At 40.9% G+C, this 20345-nt stretch overlaps 2 protein-coding genes across 3 annotated transcripts; both read left to right on the plus strand.

Annotated features, from left to right (window-relative positions):
- The first annotated feature begins 1037 nt into the window (after positions 1–1037).
- On the plus strand, positions 1038–11898 carry LOC139641250 (protein-glutamine gamma-glutamyltransferase K-like). The gene is made up of 14 exons (XM_071515543.1): positions 1038–1292; positions 4391–4677; positions 4791–4982; positions 6962–7213; positions 7893–8011; positions 8127–8234; positions 8392–8569; positions 8683–8821; positions 8931–9123; positions 9303–9456; positions 9563–9847; positions 10593–10753; positions 10853–10989; positions 11123–11898. The coding sequence occupies exons 2-14, from the start codon at positions 4392–4394 to the stop codon at positions 11271–11273; spliced, it is 2355 nt and encodes a 784-aa protein (XP_071371644.1). The 5' UTR covers positions 1038–1292; position 4391; the 3' UTR covers positions 11274–11898.
- Positions 11899–12054: 156 nt separating this feature from the next.
- On the plus strand, positions 12055–20034 carry LOC139641251 (uncharacterized). 2 transcript variants are annotated; one of them, XM_071515545.1, is made up of 6 exons: positions 12055–12349; positions 15002–15145; positions 15895–15974; positions 16140–16307; positions 16445–16633; positions 16777–20034. In XM_071515545.1, exons 1-5 carry the CDS (start codon positions 12112–12114, stop codon positions 16622–16624), a joined length of 810 nt encoding a protein of 269 aa, XP_071371646.1. In that variant the 5' UTR covers positions 12055–12111; the 3' UTR covers positions 16625–16633; positions 16777–20034. The 2 variants fall into 2 exon arrangements, with proteins under 2 accessions (XP_071371646.1, XP_071371645.1); XM_071515544.1 differs by having other exon boundaries at positions 16445–16627.
- The last annotated feature ends 311 nt before the right edge of the window (positions 20035–20345 follow it).

Genomic DNA, 20345 nt, shown 5'->3' on the forward strand with positions numbered 1-20345 from the left:
ACCTCAAGTCAAAATCATCTAACCAAAGGAAATTAATTGAAATGAAAGTGATTTTGTGAGAAACCACACTTCTCAGCTCTATTACAGCCTAAAGGTGAATACAACATAAAACGAATTTTAACAAAAAAAAAAAAAAAAAACTGCCTCTGGTGTCCAACTGAACCTGTTTCTGTAGATAGGCCTAACGCACTAATTGGCCTTAATTGTGCAGATACATCTTGAAAAATCACTAGACTATAACTATAATATCCAAATAGGGACTTATGGTGCGTTTCTGGTACTCAATGAGTTTATGGTGACCTTACTGTAGGCCTACTTAACAACTTTTTAATCTTCTACGGTATCAGTGAAATATCCCAATAATATTCCTACAGGTAAGGCCCTACCTATATTTGTACAATATCCCTTTGAATTGTATCATAGGATTAGGCTGAGGGCTATAACCTCTCACAGTTGCTGCTCAGACTCGAAGCAACTTAACCAGTCTGTGTAGATAATTCAGGTGTTTGTGTCACACTATAATCTAAACGTCAATCAAAGTCTGCGAGGCTTTGTGCTCCTTGTGTTTCTCAACTACTTGACCTTGTTCACTTTTGGGCTGCGACATGGGAAGTGAGAGCTGTCAGGTAGCTAAGTCTGTCTTACCCAGGTATTACGGATGGGACACAGTAGGCGTAAAACTGCAAAAAAAATGATTACTCATTACTCGACAGTCATTTCCAAAGTAAAATAATTAGCTTACGCATTACTTCGTGGGCGCAGTAATTCGTACACTTGTCGTTACACTACTTTTCTGTTACAGCCCCAAAACTGGCGGTTGCCCCCCTCCTTCAAAAGTGGGGATAACTCAAGATAATTTTACCTCTCCTGTGAATGACCAGAGAAACCAATTGGCGTATCTAGTGTTTTACTTGATAAAATCTAAGTAGTGTGACTATTTCCACCTGGAAGCGAACTTTTGTGCCATTTCTCTTCTATTGTGAGAGGACGGCCACTAATTTAATCTTCAAAACGAACCAAACTTTCTGCATAATTCAACTTCAATTTGATATTAAGAGGGGGTGATAACTACCCAATTTTCACACTGTCGTTCCTCTGAAAAGTAATGGCATTACTGTAACGCGTTATAAACCTGTGACGCATTAGACCGAGGAAGGCGTGCCACACTGTCTTCAAGTTTAAAAGGAGGTCTGAACTTGTGTTTGTCAAACACTTAAACACCACGCGAGGACAACTGACGAAGATTATCATCCCTTCACTGCATTATCACATATCTACTGTTGCTGAACTGAGTGAGTGTGAATTTTTATTATTTTTATTTGTTTCACGTGTAGCTTGGTCTGTAGCCAATGACAGTGTTAATGATCTCATCTCACCAATTTGATGAGGGTGGTTATAATTTATAACTTTAAATGCTGTAGACAGTTTTTAGCTCAACTAACATCCAAATGTAGCCTACTTAAACTTGTATTCTTAAAAGTGTATAATCAGATTTTTTTTTGTGTGACCAGAAATTCATAGGAAAAGAGGATGTCTCCCTATAAGAAAGATGTTAATTGACTTCATATTGCCATGCCAACATTATGTTAATGAAGTGGTACCACTTATGGCATCAATACGTCTGTGAGACAATGTTTTAAAATGTGATATAGCCTATTTTCTTCCTTTACACACTTAAATAACAATTATATGGAGACAATAGACCATTCTCAACAGCAGCCAAATCTCTGTAGTCAAGTATATACTCCATCCATCCATATGCTTAATCCAGACTACTCAAATACAATATATTACAAACTGACTTCAACAGTGTGCTACAGTTATTTGCTAAAGAGACAAGTCAAAGAAAGGTAATGCCCAAGCTAAATACTGGTAGGTGCAAAGGGAAAAACACTGAAACTTATTTGGCTCAGAGTTTTAAACTCAGTGCTTGTGTGTTGAAACTGAGCACAGTGAATGCTTTAATTCTGTTTTTTTGGCTTGAGCGCCATGGCCCCAAGGCAACGGGTCATGCCGTGTAGATGAGAGATGTTTACTGGATCACCACCCTCCTCAAGGAAAATATTCTACTTTGATGAGTAGCACATGCGTGTGACATATCTGTTGCTAATGTAATGTGGGTAAAGTTTGCCCCCATTTGATTTTAATTGATTAGTGACCTTGAAGACACCAAGCTTGCCAAATCTGTAAACATGACCAATTCACTTGTACATGTTGCTGTGAGATCAGATGTTGGATGCACGCAGCCAGAAAGGAGCAACGCAGTCCAGTAGTCCAGTTGGGAGTCTGAGAAAGTGTGGTCCGAGTAGTTTTGATGCAGCAGAGCAGATGAGGTGGATTAAGTGAGGACAATTTCATCAATCATACTGGGTTCAGTTGTCGGACATCTCAACTTTCACTCCGTGTCACACAGTGCCACTCTCTCTGTGGTTTGGTGAGGAGAGTAGATTGTGCAAATATCTGTGTCAGATGCAGCAATGAAGAAATGTATTGACTTGTGTGTGAGTGTGTGAATCCTGTTTCTGGGCCAAGATACACTGCAAGCGGACTGTAATCACTGTCATGTGGAGCACATTCCCATTCCATGCAGTCTTTCTCCTCAACCCTCCTTATATTTTTGGCACTGAGGCCGAGGTGGATTCCATTTTCACTTATACAAACAGTTTGTATGGGCTCGCCCTGTGTTCAATTTTGCCGTCCCATCGAGACTTCATACTTTTCAAGTTCATGTCAAGTTCGTCATTCAAAAGTATATTAAGTGTCATCTTATGTACTTATGCGTCCTTATAGTCAAATTGTTTCGATATTGGATTTTTTTCTGTTTTATGAGCCTCGCCTGAGCTGGGTGGAGACGTTCACTTACCTTCCATCGTGTCTGCGACTTATATTCACTGTCTCAACTTCTTTCCTGAGTATCCTCATTGGCATATGAATTGGAAAGAGTCCATTGTGCCCTGTGTTAGTATTGCTTCATCAGAGCCTGTTATGTCACCATGTTACTGTCACTGAGGCCAAGGAATGCAGAAAGTGTGGGAAAGGCTTTCAGGGGGACCATAGCAGTTACTGGAGAGGTCTCTACAAAGGTCCTTACAATTGAGGTGAATAAAGGAGAATTTAAGACGAGAGGACAAGAAAACTACCAGTCGTGCATGGGTGTGAAGATGTGAATTTGAAGCATCTTATAGTTAAAATCCAGCAGAATTCGTAAATGTTGTTCTTTGATTCTTGGACAGTTCAGCCGGGATTTGTGAACATGTGAAATAAACATGCCGCTCCCAGAGCCACAAACCGCAGAAACAAGATTCTAATCTTTGGTGTCATGAGGTGGCAAAAGGTTTATTTCATCGTAGCAAAACGGGTGGAGTGTGCTCATCTCCCCAGAAAATCAACCTGGATACTGTCACAACACTCAGAAATCAGACTCTAATTCATTGTCAGTAGAGCAGCTCCAGATGTGTGTTGATGGCAACACAGAGTTAATACAGTTTTCCTATTTCACGCCAAGAGGAAGACTTGTTTATGTTCACAAATCTAGGTTGATCTAATCCTACTGTGACCAGTTTAATCTGTTCAGCAGCAGGTAGTGTTGGATGATCAAATGAATATTTCTACTCATAACAGTTTGTTTTATTCTGAATGCAAACAAAAGATATTTAATGCAAATAAGTCACTGGCCAGGTGACCAAAGATCAGTTCCTCTTTCTAGTAGGTTTATCATAAAAATATGTATTTAGCTATGGCATTTGCCTTTGCTACCTGGATGTTTAGTAGAGTGTTGATGTTGACATCTAGTAGCCAATAACAAATAACAAAAACTCAGCTTCTATTAAAAGTAGAGGAGGGATATTAATGCCTTTGCTAGCTAGCTGTTTGTTATGAATGTTCCATAGTATAATTTGCAATAATGTACTCCTCTAATCTATAGGTACAATACAATTTCTTGCACTGTGGATGGAGAAAGAAACTTAAATGATTGTCAGATTAGATGATCATTTTCATATTAGGAGGTATTGTAATCTAGCTCATCAAAGTTTATCTCTGTTGTCTCACAGAGAAAAGTCAGGCATAAAAACAACAGCAAACATGCACTCATGATAATATACACTCATAAAGTGAAGGGGTGCTAATTAAAGAAATGCAGCCTGTAGTCTGTTGCACTTCCCTGAATTGAAAAATATATATAAAAAAAAACAAAAAACGAATACACACCCCAGACCAGCTTTCAGAGTCCAACATCATCATATTTAGAATTCAACAGAGTAATTGCACTGGGTATGAATGAATGCTTAAACCTGTTACTCTTAATCCTGGTGAGTCTATAGCACGAGCCTGAGGGCAGAAATCTTATTAACTTATTTTACCATACCCATTTTGCTTTTCTTTTTCTCAGGATGCCTGTAGAAACACGGTCAATCAGAAACAGATCTGCAGTCGGCCGGTTCCCAGCTGTCACTCTTGGATGGGAGGAGGACACAGAGGAAGAAAAGGAAGAACTAGAAGTAGAGGATGCTGAACAAGGGGCGTGTCGCCGCTGGCTGCGTAAGGTCTGCCCTTGCTGCTGTCCCAGGCCAAATGACGACGACGTTACAGACACGGTGGTCACCGGAATTGACGAGGCGGACAAGGATGAAGGGATGAATGGCGAGAAGCCCGTGAATGGTGATGCAGAGCTTGACGGTAACTGACGCCTTTGAAAGCTCATGATCGTATCATTCGTCAAACAAAATAATGACACCCTTGTCACCCTGATCAGACTTCCTTCTCTCATGTACATGCATCTGTTTTCGCAGAACTCCTTCTGAAAGTGCGATCAGTAGACCTGATGAAAAACAAATTGGGGCAGAACCGCAAGGAGCATCACACAGATCTTTACCACGGCAATGACCTCATCATCCGCCGAGGACAGACTATCCAGATGTGGATTAACCTCTCACGACCTTTCAACTCCAAGACCGACCAGCTTCATCTGGAGCTTAAAATAGGTCAGTCAGACTCCCTGACAGAAATCACCATCAGCAAACATTTTTAATACACTGAATTTGAATGTTACAGTTCACTTTGCAAAATATTCTCCAATATTAGTATTCATAGTATTCCCATGATGTCACATACATTTCTTACCAATAAGGTGCTTACTCTCATATCTCATTGGCTGTTACAGTCATTTGATTACAATCTTAATTAATTACAGTCACCTGTTATTTTCCTACCAACATGGCCGTGTACTGATGGAACAGAATAATATGAATACCAAAAATCTGAAAATGTCAAAGTGTTTTCTGAGTTTGATTGAGCAAACAAAAGAAAAAGATAACAGTGTATATCTTTCTACCAAGTGCCCTGATTTGGACTGATCATGTTTTGTGAATGAACTAGACAATCTGCTGGACTGTTACAACACTAAAATAGATTTACATGTTGAAGGTTTTCACATTCTGCAGGCAACAGACATGCTTATAAATACTAATTCCATTTATACTGGCCTCTAATCTTGAGTGGCCAAGTGTGAAACTGGATGGCCACAAGCCACCCTGGCCAAAGTGCGCTCACGTACCTCCCTGCCTGCCTGCTGCCCCTCTAAGAAACCCTGTGCATAGGTGCACATGATAAGAGTTCCCTTTTTCTAGGAGAGTCATGGGATGGAGGGAAGGGGGATGGGAAGTCCGCTGTGGGAAGGAAACAAGACGTACAAAGCAAGAGGGAGACATCTGTTTTTTTTATGCTCATGTTTGCAAATGTTAATGTGTCTATGCATTTGTGTGGATTGCATGGGTTTTGTTGTGTTTGATTGTGTGTGTGTGTGTGTGTGTGTGTGTGTGAGAGAGAGAGAGAGAGAGAGAGAGACAGAGAGAGAGAGAGAGAGATTTTTGGTTGCTATTGCTATGGTAACAATTCTGGAGTCGCTCTCCCTGGAGCATAGCAACCATGCTCCAGGGAGAGTGTTTTAGAGAAGCCTAGTCTCTCATAGTCCTGCCCTAACCCTCTTCCACTGACAATTCACCATCAGCACTCCTACTACCGGCTCTCTGAGACTTACCCGCTGCCTATTTTCCCACTGTTCATTTCTCTCTGTGTTGAATGTTGGGAGATAGAGAGGACAGCACACAGAAGAATATAGATCCTACAATTACAGCTGCATGTTGTAGGAAATGAAGCAGAATTACAGAATTATTAAAAGGACTCATTTCAAAATACAATTTTACTTGGTGTTCATTGCTTAGTACTGAACATGAATGAAATCCTCTAAATTGTTACTGTTTTGTAAGTTAAGTGGTCAAGATAATGTCAATAATAGTAGTATAGTGATTTAATAACAGTGATTTTTACTTTGATGTCAGCTGTCATGTTTTTCGGAGATGACGTCACCATTTTCTGTTCATTTTTTAAACAGACTTTTTAAGTCTAATTATGCAGTATGTTATTTTGTTCTCTTTTTTTTTATATATATATTTTCATGTCTACACCCATGATACAGTATGTGCAGTTACTGCAGTGGTCAGACTGGTACATGACAGGCACTTCAGTAATAGCTGCACAGTAAACTGGTGCCTAGGGTGAGATTCCATTTATAGTACAGCAGCATGGAGATCAGATGCCGTCATGACATGCAGAATAAGTGTGTGTGAGTGTGTGTGTGAGCGCGTTTGCATGTGACGGAGCGAGAGTGAGCATCCGGGGCTTCTATTTTGCCTCTGTTTACCTATGTTTACTCAAACACACCCCACAAGGTAGGAATGCAGGTGTGGCTTAGTACAAACTGAAGGAAGATGGTGTTTCTGAGGTTGAAAAAAAAACTGGGGGCTCCTGTTGGGGCATGGTTTTCCACAACGTCAGCAACATTGTATGTCTTTAATGTACTACAGTATATTCCTATATACCTTATTACATCTGAAATCAGTCAAACTGAGTGCATTTGCCTCTGTCCTCATACTTAACATCCCTGTGGGGTGTGTCTCCCTAGGACCCCTGCCAACAGTGTCAAAGGGAACCCATATCATCATTCCTCTGGTGGAAGACTTGGAGGACGATCGCTGGGAAGCTAAGATTGTGAAACAAGATGGCAACAGGATAAAGCTGTCCGTCAACTCTCTACCTACAGCCGTCATTGGCCGATACCAACTCACTGTGGCAACACGTTGCCCAAAAGGCGAGGCCACCTCCACACACGACCCAACCAATGACATCTACATGCTGTTCAACCCCTGGTGTGAAGGTAAATATGGGATAAAAAAGTTAAATTTTTACATGAGATTAATAGAGCCCTTCCCTCACACACATACTGTACATTTACACAAGAAATAGATCTGTGGCTGTTTGAACTGGATCTCTGAGTGGTTCAGTGCAACCGAACCTAACCATGCAAGTCACATACAAGGTTGATATGTAAGCATGATGAAATTGAGGACATAGGCTGGGGTTCGCTATCGACCAGTTGAATCATGGAGTGCCTTCTAGTGAATTGCAACAAGAATATAAGAATTAGGAAAACACAGCATTGTCAAGTTTGACAGCCATCCATCCATACTCCTGCTTGCATGGTTAAAAGGTTGACTGACATAAATTCAGAACAATTTCTCTTGCCTATTTCACTCAGTGGCCCCTCCTCTTTTTTGAGGATACGGCGTTATGCCATAATAACCCATTCACTGAGATTATAAATACAGGTGTCAGCCAGTAGTGTGCTCTTGTTGCTTTTGACACACAGAACTGTGAGCAAGAATATGAGAAAACAAAAGCTGAACCTTGCCAGCTAATATACAGTATACCATAGACCCCACTATAGAAGCTCAGAGAGAAATAGTCCAGCCTACCCACTGTTGAAACCGATCTCATGTTGGAGTTATTTCCCATTTTAGAGAAAAATATATTCTCACTCCTTCTCTGTCTATCAGATGACACAGTTTTCATGGATGCTGAAGACGAGAGGGAGGAGTATGTTATGAACGACGTCGGCAGAATCTACTATGGCACAGAGAAACAAATAGGAGTTCGTACATGGAACTACGGACAGGTGAGCTGATTTGTCTCACCACATCCGTGTTTGATGATGAATGGTGAATGAATTGAGTAGAGCCAACTGATTCTCTCTCCCCACCCTCCTCCTCTTTTCTCTGTTTTGGCGTTAGTTTGACGAGGGGATTCTTGCCGCTTGCGTGTACGTACTGGAAAAGAGTGGAACACCTCCATCTGGATGGGGAGACCCTGTTAATGTGGTGCGAGTCATCTCAGCCATGGTGAGACTACACCAACTGCACGCAAAGAAACACATGGACTGCAACTGTTAAAAACATTTAACACCAGAGCTATCCTCATATTTCTGTTCATGTGATGCCAATTATATCGCTCAAACTCAAAGCTTCAAAAAACAATTCCTCCACTTTCCTCATCCAGATCAACTCCCCTGATGACCGCGGCGTTGTGGAGGGGAACTGGTCTGGAAACTATTCAGATGGAAATTCTCCAACAGTTTGGAGCGGCAGTGTGGAAATTCTGAAGAACTACCAAAAGAGCGGAGGCACTCCTGTCAAATATGGCCAGTGCTGGGTCTTTTCCGGTGTTACCAATACAGGTTAGTTGTTTTTCAACTATGTGTGTTCATGTGACATTATGTTTGTGTGTGTGTGTGACAAGTGAGCGCTACACACTGACCTCTGACCCTTCACCTCTCCATCTTCCCTTCAGTGTTACGGTGTTTGGGCGTTCCCAGTCGTATCATCACCAATTTCAACTCCGCCCACGACACGGACATCTCTTTGACGACAGATGTGTACTTTGACGAGAACCTGGAGCCTTTAGATCACCTCAACGCCGACTCTGTCTGGTGCGTTCTGTCACTCTTTGTCATGCTGTTTCGCTCATAACACACTTTAACCTCTAATCCGCGTCACTCTCTAGTTTACGATACCTGACGTCCACCTCTTTGCCTCTAGGAACTTCCATGTGTGGAACGACTGCTGGATGGCCCGTCCAGACTTGCCTCCAGGCATGGGAGGCTGGCAGACTGTTGACGCCACGCCTCAGGAGACCAGCCAGGGCACCTTCCGCTGCGGCCCCTCCTCGGTCACTGCTGTCCGCAACGGGCAGGTGTACATCAAATATGACACTACCTTCGTCTTTGCTGAGGTTGGTGTATCACACAATTGCCCTTTCTCTCTCCTCATAGACAGTTCTTAACTCAAATTCTCTCCTAGCCTTTTGAAACATTTGTGGAAAATATTGTCTACACCAACACAGATATTTGCAGTCTCATTAGCTAGCCTTTCTCTCCCCCTCTCTCTCTCTCTTTCTGTGTGCACCTGTAGGTGAACAGTGATAAAATCTACTGGCAGAGGAACCTAGATGGGACCTTCAGTCAAATTCACAGTGAGAAAAAGACTGTGGGCCACTTCATCAGCACCAAGGCTGTTGGCTCTGATGAGCGCGATGATGTCACACACCTTTACAAACACCCTGAAGGTATCATCAAATAAAGGATAGACACTAAAATACAATTTGGGGAAGATTACAGGCACTCAGAGGTATTGATATTGCTTATTAAGCTCTATATTTTTGTCATTCTCAGGCACAGAGGAGGAGCGCATTGCTGTGGAAACAGCCTCTCGCTACGGCTCCAGGCCAGAAACCTACTCCTCTCCCACAGCAGAGGACGTCTCTGTAGAAGTGACCATGGAGGGTGAAGGTCCTCGCATGGGAGGCAATGCAGAGCTGACCATTGTGTTGCGAAACAGCAGCACGGAGCATCGCAAAATCCTCCTCCACAGCCAGGTGGCAGTCATGTACTACACCGGTGTGCACAAGGCCACGGTCAGAAAGGATACAACAGAGGTGGAACTGCTGCCCAGTGAGGGTGAGTGGAGCTCCTGCTCAGTGAGAGTGGGTTTTCTGCAGGTACATTAACAGCAGTAAGAAAATATTTTTTTATAGCATGCCAGTGATGACCCAAGGTTAACTGGCCCAGGGCTGTTTTTTAATCATATCTTACTGGTGACAACAGTGTTTCATTACTGTAGCAGTGTGCACAGGCTTTTCTCTCACCATAAAACTACCAATGAACAGAAGGGAAGTGGAGACTCTGTTTCTTTAATAATCTGTAGTATTTACAAATTGCAAAAAGTAACAGTGTGTTTTGTGTCTAGCTTCATCAGGTCCACTCTACACAGCACTATAATGTGTTAAATAGCCTAGATCATGCAACCTATAAATTCATAAATCAATACTGTACATAACAACTATAACCTCAGAAAATATTGTAAATTGATACTGAAGATGACCAAGAACATTTTAATCAACCACGATTCAATTCAACAAAACCTAAAAATGCACAACATTGCATAAAGACATCAAGATTCATTAGTGAACACGATCTAATAGAGAGATGGATACATTTGGTACTCTTGGGGCACTTTTGCTGTATGTGTTTATGTGTGTGTGTGTGTGTGTGTGTGTGTGTGTGGAGGAGGGAGGGGTAGTGAGGGAGGTTGTGAAAAGGAGGAATCACCTGTTGGAAGAAGAAACAAACAATACATTATCATGAAATTACAGACCAGAACTCTCACCCTTATCTTACTTTGGTTGTCATCCCCTGTCTACAGTGAAGTCTTTGGAGTGGACCCTCGAGTACAAAGACTACCAGGACCAGCTAGTGGACCAGGCCGCTCTGATGCTGACACTGTCGGGACGGGTCAGTGAAACACAGCAGGTCCTGGCCACGCAGTTCAGCTTCCGACTCAGGACCCCAGACCTCATCATAAAGGTGAGCCAAAATGAAAATATTATTGGAGAGATTACGGTAAAAGGCCATTTCAGATCTGACGTTTTCCTTCTTTGTTTCTTGTGTTTCCCTCCCACGCAGCCAATCGGGGAGGCCATGGTAGGGACAAAGATAGCAGCAGAGATCTCCTTTACCAACCCGCTCCCACGGGTGCTGAAAGGAGTGGTAATCCACGTGGAAGGACTAGGCCTGCTGAGTGCTCGAAAGATTGCTTTCGGGTAAGGAGAAAAATCTCTATCTTGCGCACTTTCCTTGCCATTTTTTCCCCCATCTACCTTGTCTATCTTTCTCTCCCACACACACACCGTATCACGTTGTGATTGTCACTGTCATTTCCTATCCTACCCTCAGCGATATTGGCAGTCGTGCCTCCAAGACTCTGACTGAGCACTTCGTCCCCACCCTGCATGGACCAAGGAAATTACTGGCTTCACTGGACTGCAAGCAGATCACACAAGTTCATGGCGTAACCGACATCATGGTGCAGGAAAAAGCACAGTGACTCCATCGGCCCTTGTTGGTCGGTTTGGAACCTGAGGCACTTTCACACTGGATGTTGACAGCCATGTCTTCCCCAAAGCATTGACTCTGATTTTCTTTCTTTTTTTTTTGTGGAGAAGTCTTTCTCCATATTTATGCAATTACTGTAGAAAACAAAGTATGTAGGTTATTTTTAGTATTTAGTATTTAGGTTATATTTAAGTTTACCAATAGAACAAAGAGATAATACATATGAAAACATGAGAATTGTGTGTTGCTGATAGGATTACATCTTAGAATAAGATATTGTGGCATAATGTTTTATATTGTGTGAAATCAGTATTAACTTACATCAAGTTCTATTTACTTTTAATAAGGAAGATCTTATAGCACATTTGTACAGTATGCACGTTCTATCATGATGCACCTACGATTCCTGAGATTCCTACAGTATTTGCAGAGGTTGGACAGAATGGCAGCTTAAATGAAAGAGTTGTGGTTTGTTAATTGACATTATTGTATGTATTTATAAATGTATTTATTTTTGTTCATATGACAATGTGTTGACAGTAAAGTTCATTTTCTTATTAAATGTTTCATACCAAATGTAAATGCTCTTGCATCAACATAAATATTTATGAATTCAAGATGCCAAGTGTGGTCACTTATTGCTATTACAGTGCACATTCTGTGTGTACAACTTGCGTGTTGCTTCCCGTAGCGGTGTCTCCCTCGTGATGACCTGTCACGGACTGTTTGGACAGTGGTTGCCAATAGCTACGAGGGCGCACCGCCATGTTGGAAGAGTGACAACAAAACAATGAAGAGGTACAGTAGAGGTAGAGGATCTAGCGGCAAAAATGCCTAATTTTTGCGCGGTGGTAGGGTGCTCAAATCGTTCTGGGAAAGGGCTTAAGAAATCATTTTACAGAATACCGAGCATAGTGAGCCACCAAGGCGAGAAGACGCGTCTGTTGACCATCAAACGACGAGCAGGGTGGCTGCAAGCGCTGAGGAGGAAGAACCTGAACCTGAAGCAGAGCAACTACCACTATCAATATGATCAATACCGCATCTGCTCCGATCATTTCATCGAGGGTGAGTGACGTGTTGTAAAGCCAATAATAAAGTTAGTCAGTAGGCGAACTCAACTGCTTTCATCTGAGTAGTATTACCAGTGGTGGTAGCGTAATAGTAACATACAGGCTCATCAATGTAGGTGTTTATTAGGTTTAGCTAATGACAGCAAGCTCGTGATAAACAGGTGTCCGAGTTCGATCCCCACGTTCGATCCAAACGAACGTATTGCTAACATTTTGGCTAACGCTAATCGCAGCCCATCACTGTGCATAAAAAACGTAACCTTTTCTACCTTTGACCTAAACCTGTAACCACTCCGTGTTCTTGCTGAGCTTTATTCAGACCCTAGCAAGTGGTTTGACAAGCCGGCAGGTAAATCTTATCCTGAATAAGCAGTTGTTTGAAGTTAGCTAATGTTAGCACTTCCGTATGCCATACGACGTTTCGATCACGTGACGTTCAGTCAGCTGATCTCACCGTTTTTTTTTTTTTTAGTTTTGTTTTTTATTGAACACATTAATAGGACACATTAACAAAACAAAAAACATTTACAAATAAAAAATACAACAAAAAGAGGAAAGTGCCAGGTAATTATTCAACTATCTTATAGCTTTTTTTTGTTCCTTATCTAAAGAAGTGCTATAATGCTTAATTTCACCAGTGGGTAAAGTTAGTGATTTTTAGTTAATTAATTTATTTTTGTTGATATGAGATTTACCAAGAATTATAAACGTGAGTTATACATCCTTCTCCATTACATTATCGTCAAAATAAATCACATAATTTCCACACAGAGCAATCACTTTGCCAGTTTTTTTGGACAGACTTTAGTGTAAACACAATGATAAAACAAATGAAATATTGTTTCTTTATTCAATGCACAAAAGTCGAGTAGTCAATACTCAGTTTAAACCTTTTTAGAACATGTTCCACAGGATATATTTTATATATTTACAGTTTCTATATAGTTTTTTAAATGAAACCTCTTTCACCTTATTAACTCAATATTTATCTGAAATCCTCCACGCCTACTCCAGTTCAGATCGCCAAAATACATGACCAGAAAAATCTAGCTGGAGTAAAATAATTTTCTGTAATAATATTTCTCATTTGCTTAAGCAAATGAGAAATGTAGATCCCTTAACACATTCACATTACCAATATATTATATTCCCTCTGCTCCTTCAAGTGTGTTGTTACATCCAGAGAGTTCCTCAACACCTGCAGAGCTGAGCGCCTTTTGGAATACTATGACGTATTCCTTTGATGTAATAGTCATCTTAAATTTATGTAGAAATTCGGCATATATGTAATAAGCTACTTTCATTCAAAAGTTGTCTAACTAAAGGACCATTTCTGGATGAACAATGTATTGTGTTTAAATGTAATATCTTCATCAAAAATCTATGTAGAGAGAAATTGTGTTTATAAGCTCATGTCCATACTATTAGTTCTTGCTTATAAAATCTGGACAATTGGCATCTTTTCCACAGGTGCTTAGGAAAGGTATTCCAGGTGCAATCTTGGTTCTGTAAAAATATAATGAGCCAATTAGTTTTAAGTATTTAAGTATTGTTTAGTGTTTGAAATCCAAAACCTCCAAACCTTCATTGTCTTTGGTGCCGCTGACATATAGTTGTCGTTAATAGACCACCGACGCATGACGTAAATTTTCTGCCCAAATAAGGGATTCCGGGTCCATTGCCACATCCGACGCTAACACTGACTGTTTTGGATAAGATCTTTGGATTTAATATGGATTTATTTAATTGTTAATAAAAGGAACGAGGAATGATCCGGCATCACCGAAATGACGACAACAATTCGTTGGTCTATAAATCCCTAAGGGAAGCGCCTCATAAGAATTCACGTTGCCCCTGGCTACTCTAGTTTTCTAGACTGGAAGCCCAAAACGCTCAGATGGCAATCGTACTCGGTGAAACCCGATAACTTGTTTTGTCCAATAAGTCGGTCCACCCCTACTTGCAATTTACCTTTGCATTAAGTAATCAGCCCATCTGCCATTCAGTAACACCTCAGAGATTTGCACTGGTCCCAGGACTTGAGCTCGATGCTGCAGGCAAGGTGCAAAAGAATAACCCAATCCTGAATTTCCCCAAGGGGATTAATAAAGTGCTATCTAATCTTATTTTATCTTATTTCATATGACCACTATCTACAGATAGGTAGGGATCACTAATCAGAATATTTTCAGGTGGTTGTGGAAGGATTGTATTTTCATTTTTTCATGTGTTGCCCAGTTAGATTAATTGAATTTATGATCCAAGAGTAGTTGGAAAGTGTTGCCGATAACAGTAAATAAACACAAACCCTTTTAAAAGAATGAGCAGCAGAAACAGTTACTGGCATATCAAAGACACAGCAAGGAGTTCTGTTTAAAAAAGACTCCCTACAGTGATAAGGCAAGCAGCAAGTAGAGAGTGCTGTGTGTTTCCAACAGGTTCTTGGCTTACTTTGGGCTAGGCTGAGGTGCATAATACAGTGTAAACACAGTGCAGTGGAAAAGACTGTTGTAACTGAAAAGGTAATGTTGATTTTGTTATTTTGTTGTTTGTGGCAGGTCTGTCTGATATTGTGTTGGAGTGCCACAGATATCTCAAAGTTTGTGTAGGGAACACTGGTGTTAACTCGATCTGTTACATTTTTCAGGTGCCCCTGCCACATTATACGATGTCTCAAATCCTGACTGGATACCTTCTCTTAATATGGGCGACCAGTATTTCACCTCTGATGGCCAGGCAGGGTGTGGGCAACACAAGAGAAGCAAGAAACTAGAAAACAGAAACTTCAAAGGTAAAAACAAATGTGCTGTATATCATTAAGCCAATTAAGCTGTTCCAGAAAATCAACTACAATTGTGCTATGTGTGTCAGAGGTCGTGGTAGGGTGAGTGTTGATTATGTTCTCTGCGAGGGCGGGCTCCCCTGTGGAGACTTCAGTTTGAGTCTGGTCTTTTACATAATGCATTCAAATTAGGAATTGTTCCTTGTTCTGAAATGACACTTTTAGCAGCCTAATTTTCCATTTGTTGCCTGCTGCAAAACGCTGACAGTGGGTGGCTCTTTTTATACTGTGCTTTTTATACCAGCGGTGGTGTGGTGGTGAGGACCCTTGTCTCAGTCTGGGTCCTTACATAGCCCTACATAGACCCTGCTGGTCTGGGGTTGAGTCACATGACAACCTTCTCTCCTGTTCCTCACTACTCTTTAAAAAAAAAACCTCTATGTGGAACCTATTAATTAGCTTCATATGTAAATGGTGTTACAAGATATCAGTCTGGTAACTTCTGTGGGTATAGTCAGTGAGCCACATAGAACTAAACCTTGTGCTCACTGGAGTAAGACATTTATATAAGGTCTGCTTCATAACTGTGTCCTTAATTTAATTTTAAGGCTGTCTTCTGTCACTTCTCTTTCTGTGTAGGAGAAGTTAATTTCTTAATTTCATTCCTGCAGGATGCTGTTTTTGTGGTTCATACTTTGCTTGCTAATTGCCAAGACAGTCAACATGTGTTGCACATATGGTTTTATGTGTGTTAATAGATCGTGTGCAGATCTCCTGCGACAAGCTGGCAGAGACCGCTGGAGGATATGAAATGGCAGATTGCTTGGAGTTTGATCAGGTTTGATTTCATCATGGCCACCAAGTCTGATGTTTCTCTTAATGTATTTATTACATAGTCATTTATCTGTATATGTAGCAAATTTACTTAAAATTTTCCCTTGTCTATATTTGATCGGATATCAACTCAGACTGCCTTAACCTTATGAACTTTGGTACTTTCTAGGATTATCAGTCGCTGCATGGGGAATTGCAAGTGAAGGTGGAGAATGAAGAATTTCTGATACAAGACAGCCACCAGGCATTTGGAGAAATACAGTGTGTTACAGTTAAAGAAGAGCCTGATGTCTCTCCCTCTGCCAGCATATCACACACACATGGATTTACTGAACAGGTCAGTAGATCTGTAGGCTTGCAATACCTTTGAGAGTAAGAAGTGAAAGGATTTGGAGGGAGGTTTACAGTTTCATCCACTTGCTCTTCAAAACTTCAAAACATTTTTTTTTTTTTTACAAATTTTCACCTCCTCAGGCACTACATTTACCAGACGAGATGAAAGAAGAGATAGAGGAATCTTCTTCTCTCACGCTGTGTGAAGACGTTGAAAAGTTTGTAGTGACGCAAGATGGAGAGAAGTTCGTGTTGGTTAAAGAAGATGCAATGTCAGAACTTTATGGATCCTTGGAGTCTTCAGACAGTGAAGTCAACTGAAGGGTCCGTGTGAGTTGTTTATGGAAGATGTTGCTTCTTTGTAAACAGAGTTTGGCCAAGGATGAAAGAAATGATTTATCCCTTTGATCGAAATTTCAATCTTGTGTGTGTTTTCCTTGAATGCATTGTGATGGATGTTTCTCTTCTTACAGCTCCTAGAGATAAATATCTCCCGTGATGTTGTGCCGTTGTACTATGGACGCCTAAGAATCGGAGATGGACTGGAATGGCTTCGATGATGACAAACCTATACAGCGCTTCAAAACTAGAGCCTGAAAAATCTGCTTCTCTGTGAGCTGAAAGATTAGATTATCACAACAGAATATCCTGAAAATAAGCAGGGAAAAGGTCAGAAGGATGTTGTAATAGATTCCATGCCTGCTCAAGAAGACATATTTAATACACCTACAAGCCTATATGAATCTTGGCAGAAGACAGACATAAAGGTGTTTCAAACAGGTCAGGACCTGGTGTTCTTTGTTCCAGAATGTGGAAATATCCCCTTTCAATATTCTAATATGGCACTTGCTGATAAAATGATGGCACATGTTGCTGAACAACCAACTGTTACGCCTATGAACTGGCTGGCTCCCTTCTCTGCATGGGTGTTTTTCAAGTTTTTTTGCTTTGAAGACTACTGGCGTTGTGACTCCCGCGTTCCATCTGTGGCAGATGTTTTATCTGCGCGAATCTGCCGCTCGCTCTGCTGGTTCCTTCATTTCAATTACAGCACACAAATCTGAGTCGTGATTACTTCTACAGGATCCGCTCTCTGTTAAACATGCCGTGTTGGCTGCAGCTCAGATGCCACCAGACAACAAAGCACAGTTAAAATTACGGTGGGCTATGTGTGCAGAAGCAGGAAATCTTTCTTAATACTTCAATAAACCAGAGATGTTCGGATATAAGCTCGTTGCTGTGTTGCAGTTCTTCAGGTATTGTCCAAGACTGGCTGTACTGTACCAGGGAGACACCAGGTGTCTTTGACAGAGGGTGTACCGAGGGTGCACAGCTCGGTTTTACAGAGACGTGGCTGTCACTACACACTGCAGGACCACAAAGCAGCCAGATGCCAATGTTGGTTTTGAGATCCCCACTTCATTGATTTCAATCCCTGCAGAAGAGGCTCAGTGTGAAATGTTTGGATTCAGTGAGCACATTTGTGGATGACAAGTACTAGGCAAAACACGGCCTAGGAACATACAGCTGGCTGTGTTTCCCAGGAAGGAATGATTGCTGTTTCTGGCCTGACATGAAGAGTGTTTCACTGTTGAGCAACGCACATGAAATATAACCATTGGAGTCTGTCAGATAGTTTTATACAAAGGCCGAGAGGAGCGTTGAAATCCCTTACCCATCTGTCATCTTTGCCTGTACTCCAAAAAAAAAAAAAAGACATCAATCTGACTGAATCTCTGAACCCTCCACACTACGCAAGACTATGCAGACACATTCTCCATCTGTGCATTGCCAATTCATGGCTAATGTGCAGATGAGATTGCAATCGCCTCATGGTCAAAGCAGTGTTGCTGAAAAGGTTTTTTATCAGTGGCAGACTCTCTCAGCAGTCAATAAAGCCCCAGTTGTGATTGCCCAATTATGAGTTGCTTCTGATTCAAAAGGAGCTTTAAAGCAGCAGGTCAAGCCCAGAATCTCACAGCCTTTTGATGCTGCCTGCTGGAGGGTTTCAGACACTGGCCTGTCTTTGGAGAACGACATGGAGGATGCAGCAGGGTGTGTCTATGTGGAAAACGCTCAGAATGTGGTGATGGATAGTTGCCTCTCGGTGTACCAATAGACAGCAGTGCTTTGTGTCATACCATCAACTGTGATGGATTATTCCGGGAGCCACTGTTCTCATTTTTTAGACATTGTTTAGGCAGGATATTATTTCTTAAGTTGATTTTCTTTAATTTGTTGACAAAATAGTGCCTTTTAATTTTATCTAAATGGTTGTATGTAAATATACCATGTTGTTCAGTTGAGATGAATATTCTAGATATCTTGATCAGCCAACTTAATTGCTGATTGAGAAATGCATGGAAAGCCATCAGGATGCCCTTGTGCCCTTTCATACTGTAAAGGTAATAAATAACAGGAAAGTTTCAGTTCAAACAGAAAGATACGCAATCTTTCTGTTTGAACTGAAACTTTCCTGTTAATCTCAGATAACCATAAAAACTTGAAATGTGAAAACTAACATGAGCAGAAGACTGCAGTATTCCTGGTGAATATCAATGATAATGTAATTGACTAGTGCATAGAGTATAACTGCAATATGACATAGCATATATTAGTACTGTTATTCATTTTACGAAGAGAATGTTCTCTGTGATGTGTAATACAAGCTACTGCTGCAGATTGCTTCTCAGCGAAGAGATAAAACAGCATGCAAGAATAAAGCCTCATTCAGTGTGATAAGTTTAATTTTTCCTTTTTGAAAAGGAAGTGATGATGCATTAAGTTCCACATTCAGACAGAAGCCCTGCAGTTTCTCCAAGTGTAATAAATATTTTGAAGCGCCTGGGTCTGGGTCTTTTCAGAAAAGGAGGCACAGCAAGGGGAAATTCAACCTGAGATAGAGTGGTGCTTCATCGTCCCAAGTGGCATCAGTCTAGTCATGCTAGGAAAATGACTTTTCTATATACTCAGCTGAGTGTTTTCAGAGCCGCTCACCTCTGCATGCTGTCTGAATACACAGTGAGGTCAAAAGTAATCAGGCTGCAAAAGGGGATGAGGTTTCATCATATCAGTGAGACTGTATTGAGCCACAAGAGTAAAGTTATAATGCAGCAATGACATGGAGGTATAGGGCACAAAAGCATGACATTACCTTTTTGCCCAATTAGTCTCCTGAATCCTTAGTCCATTTCTCTATGGGAAAATAATGAGGGTTTTAATTTAATTTTTCAATTTGAATTTGTTTGCCGTTTCATAACCTGTAACCTCCAGTTGAGATAGAGATTTTTGAAGTAAGCTACAAAGTCATTATTTGAAGCAGAAGTTGTTAGCAGAAAATGAGCCGCAAAACCTTTGTGGGATGAGAGGATTCTGTATTTCCCATTTTTCAGATATTCCTAGTGTGTAATTTTTTGCATTTCACGTATTTCTGTAATGTTACGGTCTCTGTTATGGTCTCAGGCAGGAACGACCTGTTTGTGTAATACAGAGCGTAAGAACATGATCCAGTAATTGGAAGGCTATGACACACACACTGTTGTTCCATGTGTTTGCTATAGACTAAATCCTATTTTATTTTATTTGGAATATTTTAATCTGAATGGTCCCCAAGATTGTGACTGTTAATACAAAATATTTTTGTGACTCTTTTATTGTTATTATTTGAAACATATCCCTTAAAAAATTACAAGACAGTTGCAGCCATGTTGAAATACCACAGGCTCATTGAAGACAACTATTTGTGTTGAATATGTAAAGATTTTTTTGTATGTAAATCTTCTTATGATAAACATTCACAATGCACTATTCAAATGTATCCAGCGTGTGAGTCTGTGTGTGTGAGGGGGGCCAGTTGCATAAAGCTAGTTTAAGACTAGTCTATAAGCCTTAGACTGGTCTTAGATTCTCAGGTTGGACTAGGCTATTTAAGACTGTGTGTACTTAAATATTACGACTGATTTATTTTGAGGTAGGAAAGTTAGCCGCCTTCCCCCTGGAAGAGTCGGCCTAACTGTCAGAGTGGGAAGTTTAAATACTGAAG

The sequence above is a fragment of the Centroberyx affinis genome, unplaced genomic scaffold (genome assembly GCF_046629955.1).
Source record: "Centroberyx affinis isolate AG114_WGS23_722 - 3 ecotype Tasmania unplaced genomic scaffold, CSIRO-AGI_Caff_v1 ptg000359l_1, whole genome shotgun sequence".
NCBI lineage: Eukaryota > Metazoa > Chordata > Actinopteri > Beryciformes > Berycidae > Centroberyx > Centroberyx affinis.

Coding starts and splice junctions, on each gene's coding strand:
- LOC139641250 (XM_071515543.1), top strand. CDS start 4,392: ATGCCTGTAGAAACACGGTCAATCAGAAACAGATCTGCAGTCGGCCGG. Junction 8,822..8,930: donor CTCAACGCCGACTCTGTCTG/GTGCGTTCTGTC, acceptor CTTTGCCTCTAG/GAACTTCCATGTGTGGAACG. Junction 10,990..11,122: donor GCTCGAAAGATTGCTTTCGG/GTAAGGAGAAAA, acceptor TCCTACCCTCAG/CGATATTGGCAGTCGTGCCT.
- LOC139641251 (XM_071515545.1), top strand. CDS start 12,112: ATGCCTAATTTTTGCGCGGTGGTAGGGTGCTCAAATCGTTCTGGGAAA. Junction 12,350..15,001: donor CTCCGATCATTTCATCGAGG/GTGAGTGACGTG, acceptor TACATTTTTCAG/GTGCCCCTGCCACATTATAC. Junction 16,308..16,444: donor CACATGGATTTACTGAACAG/GTCAGTAGATCT, acceptor TCACCTCCTCAG/GCACTACATTTACCAGACGA.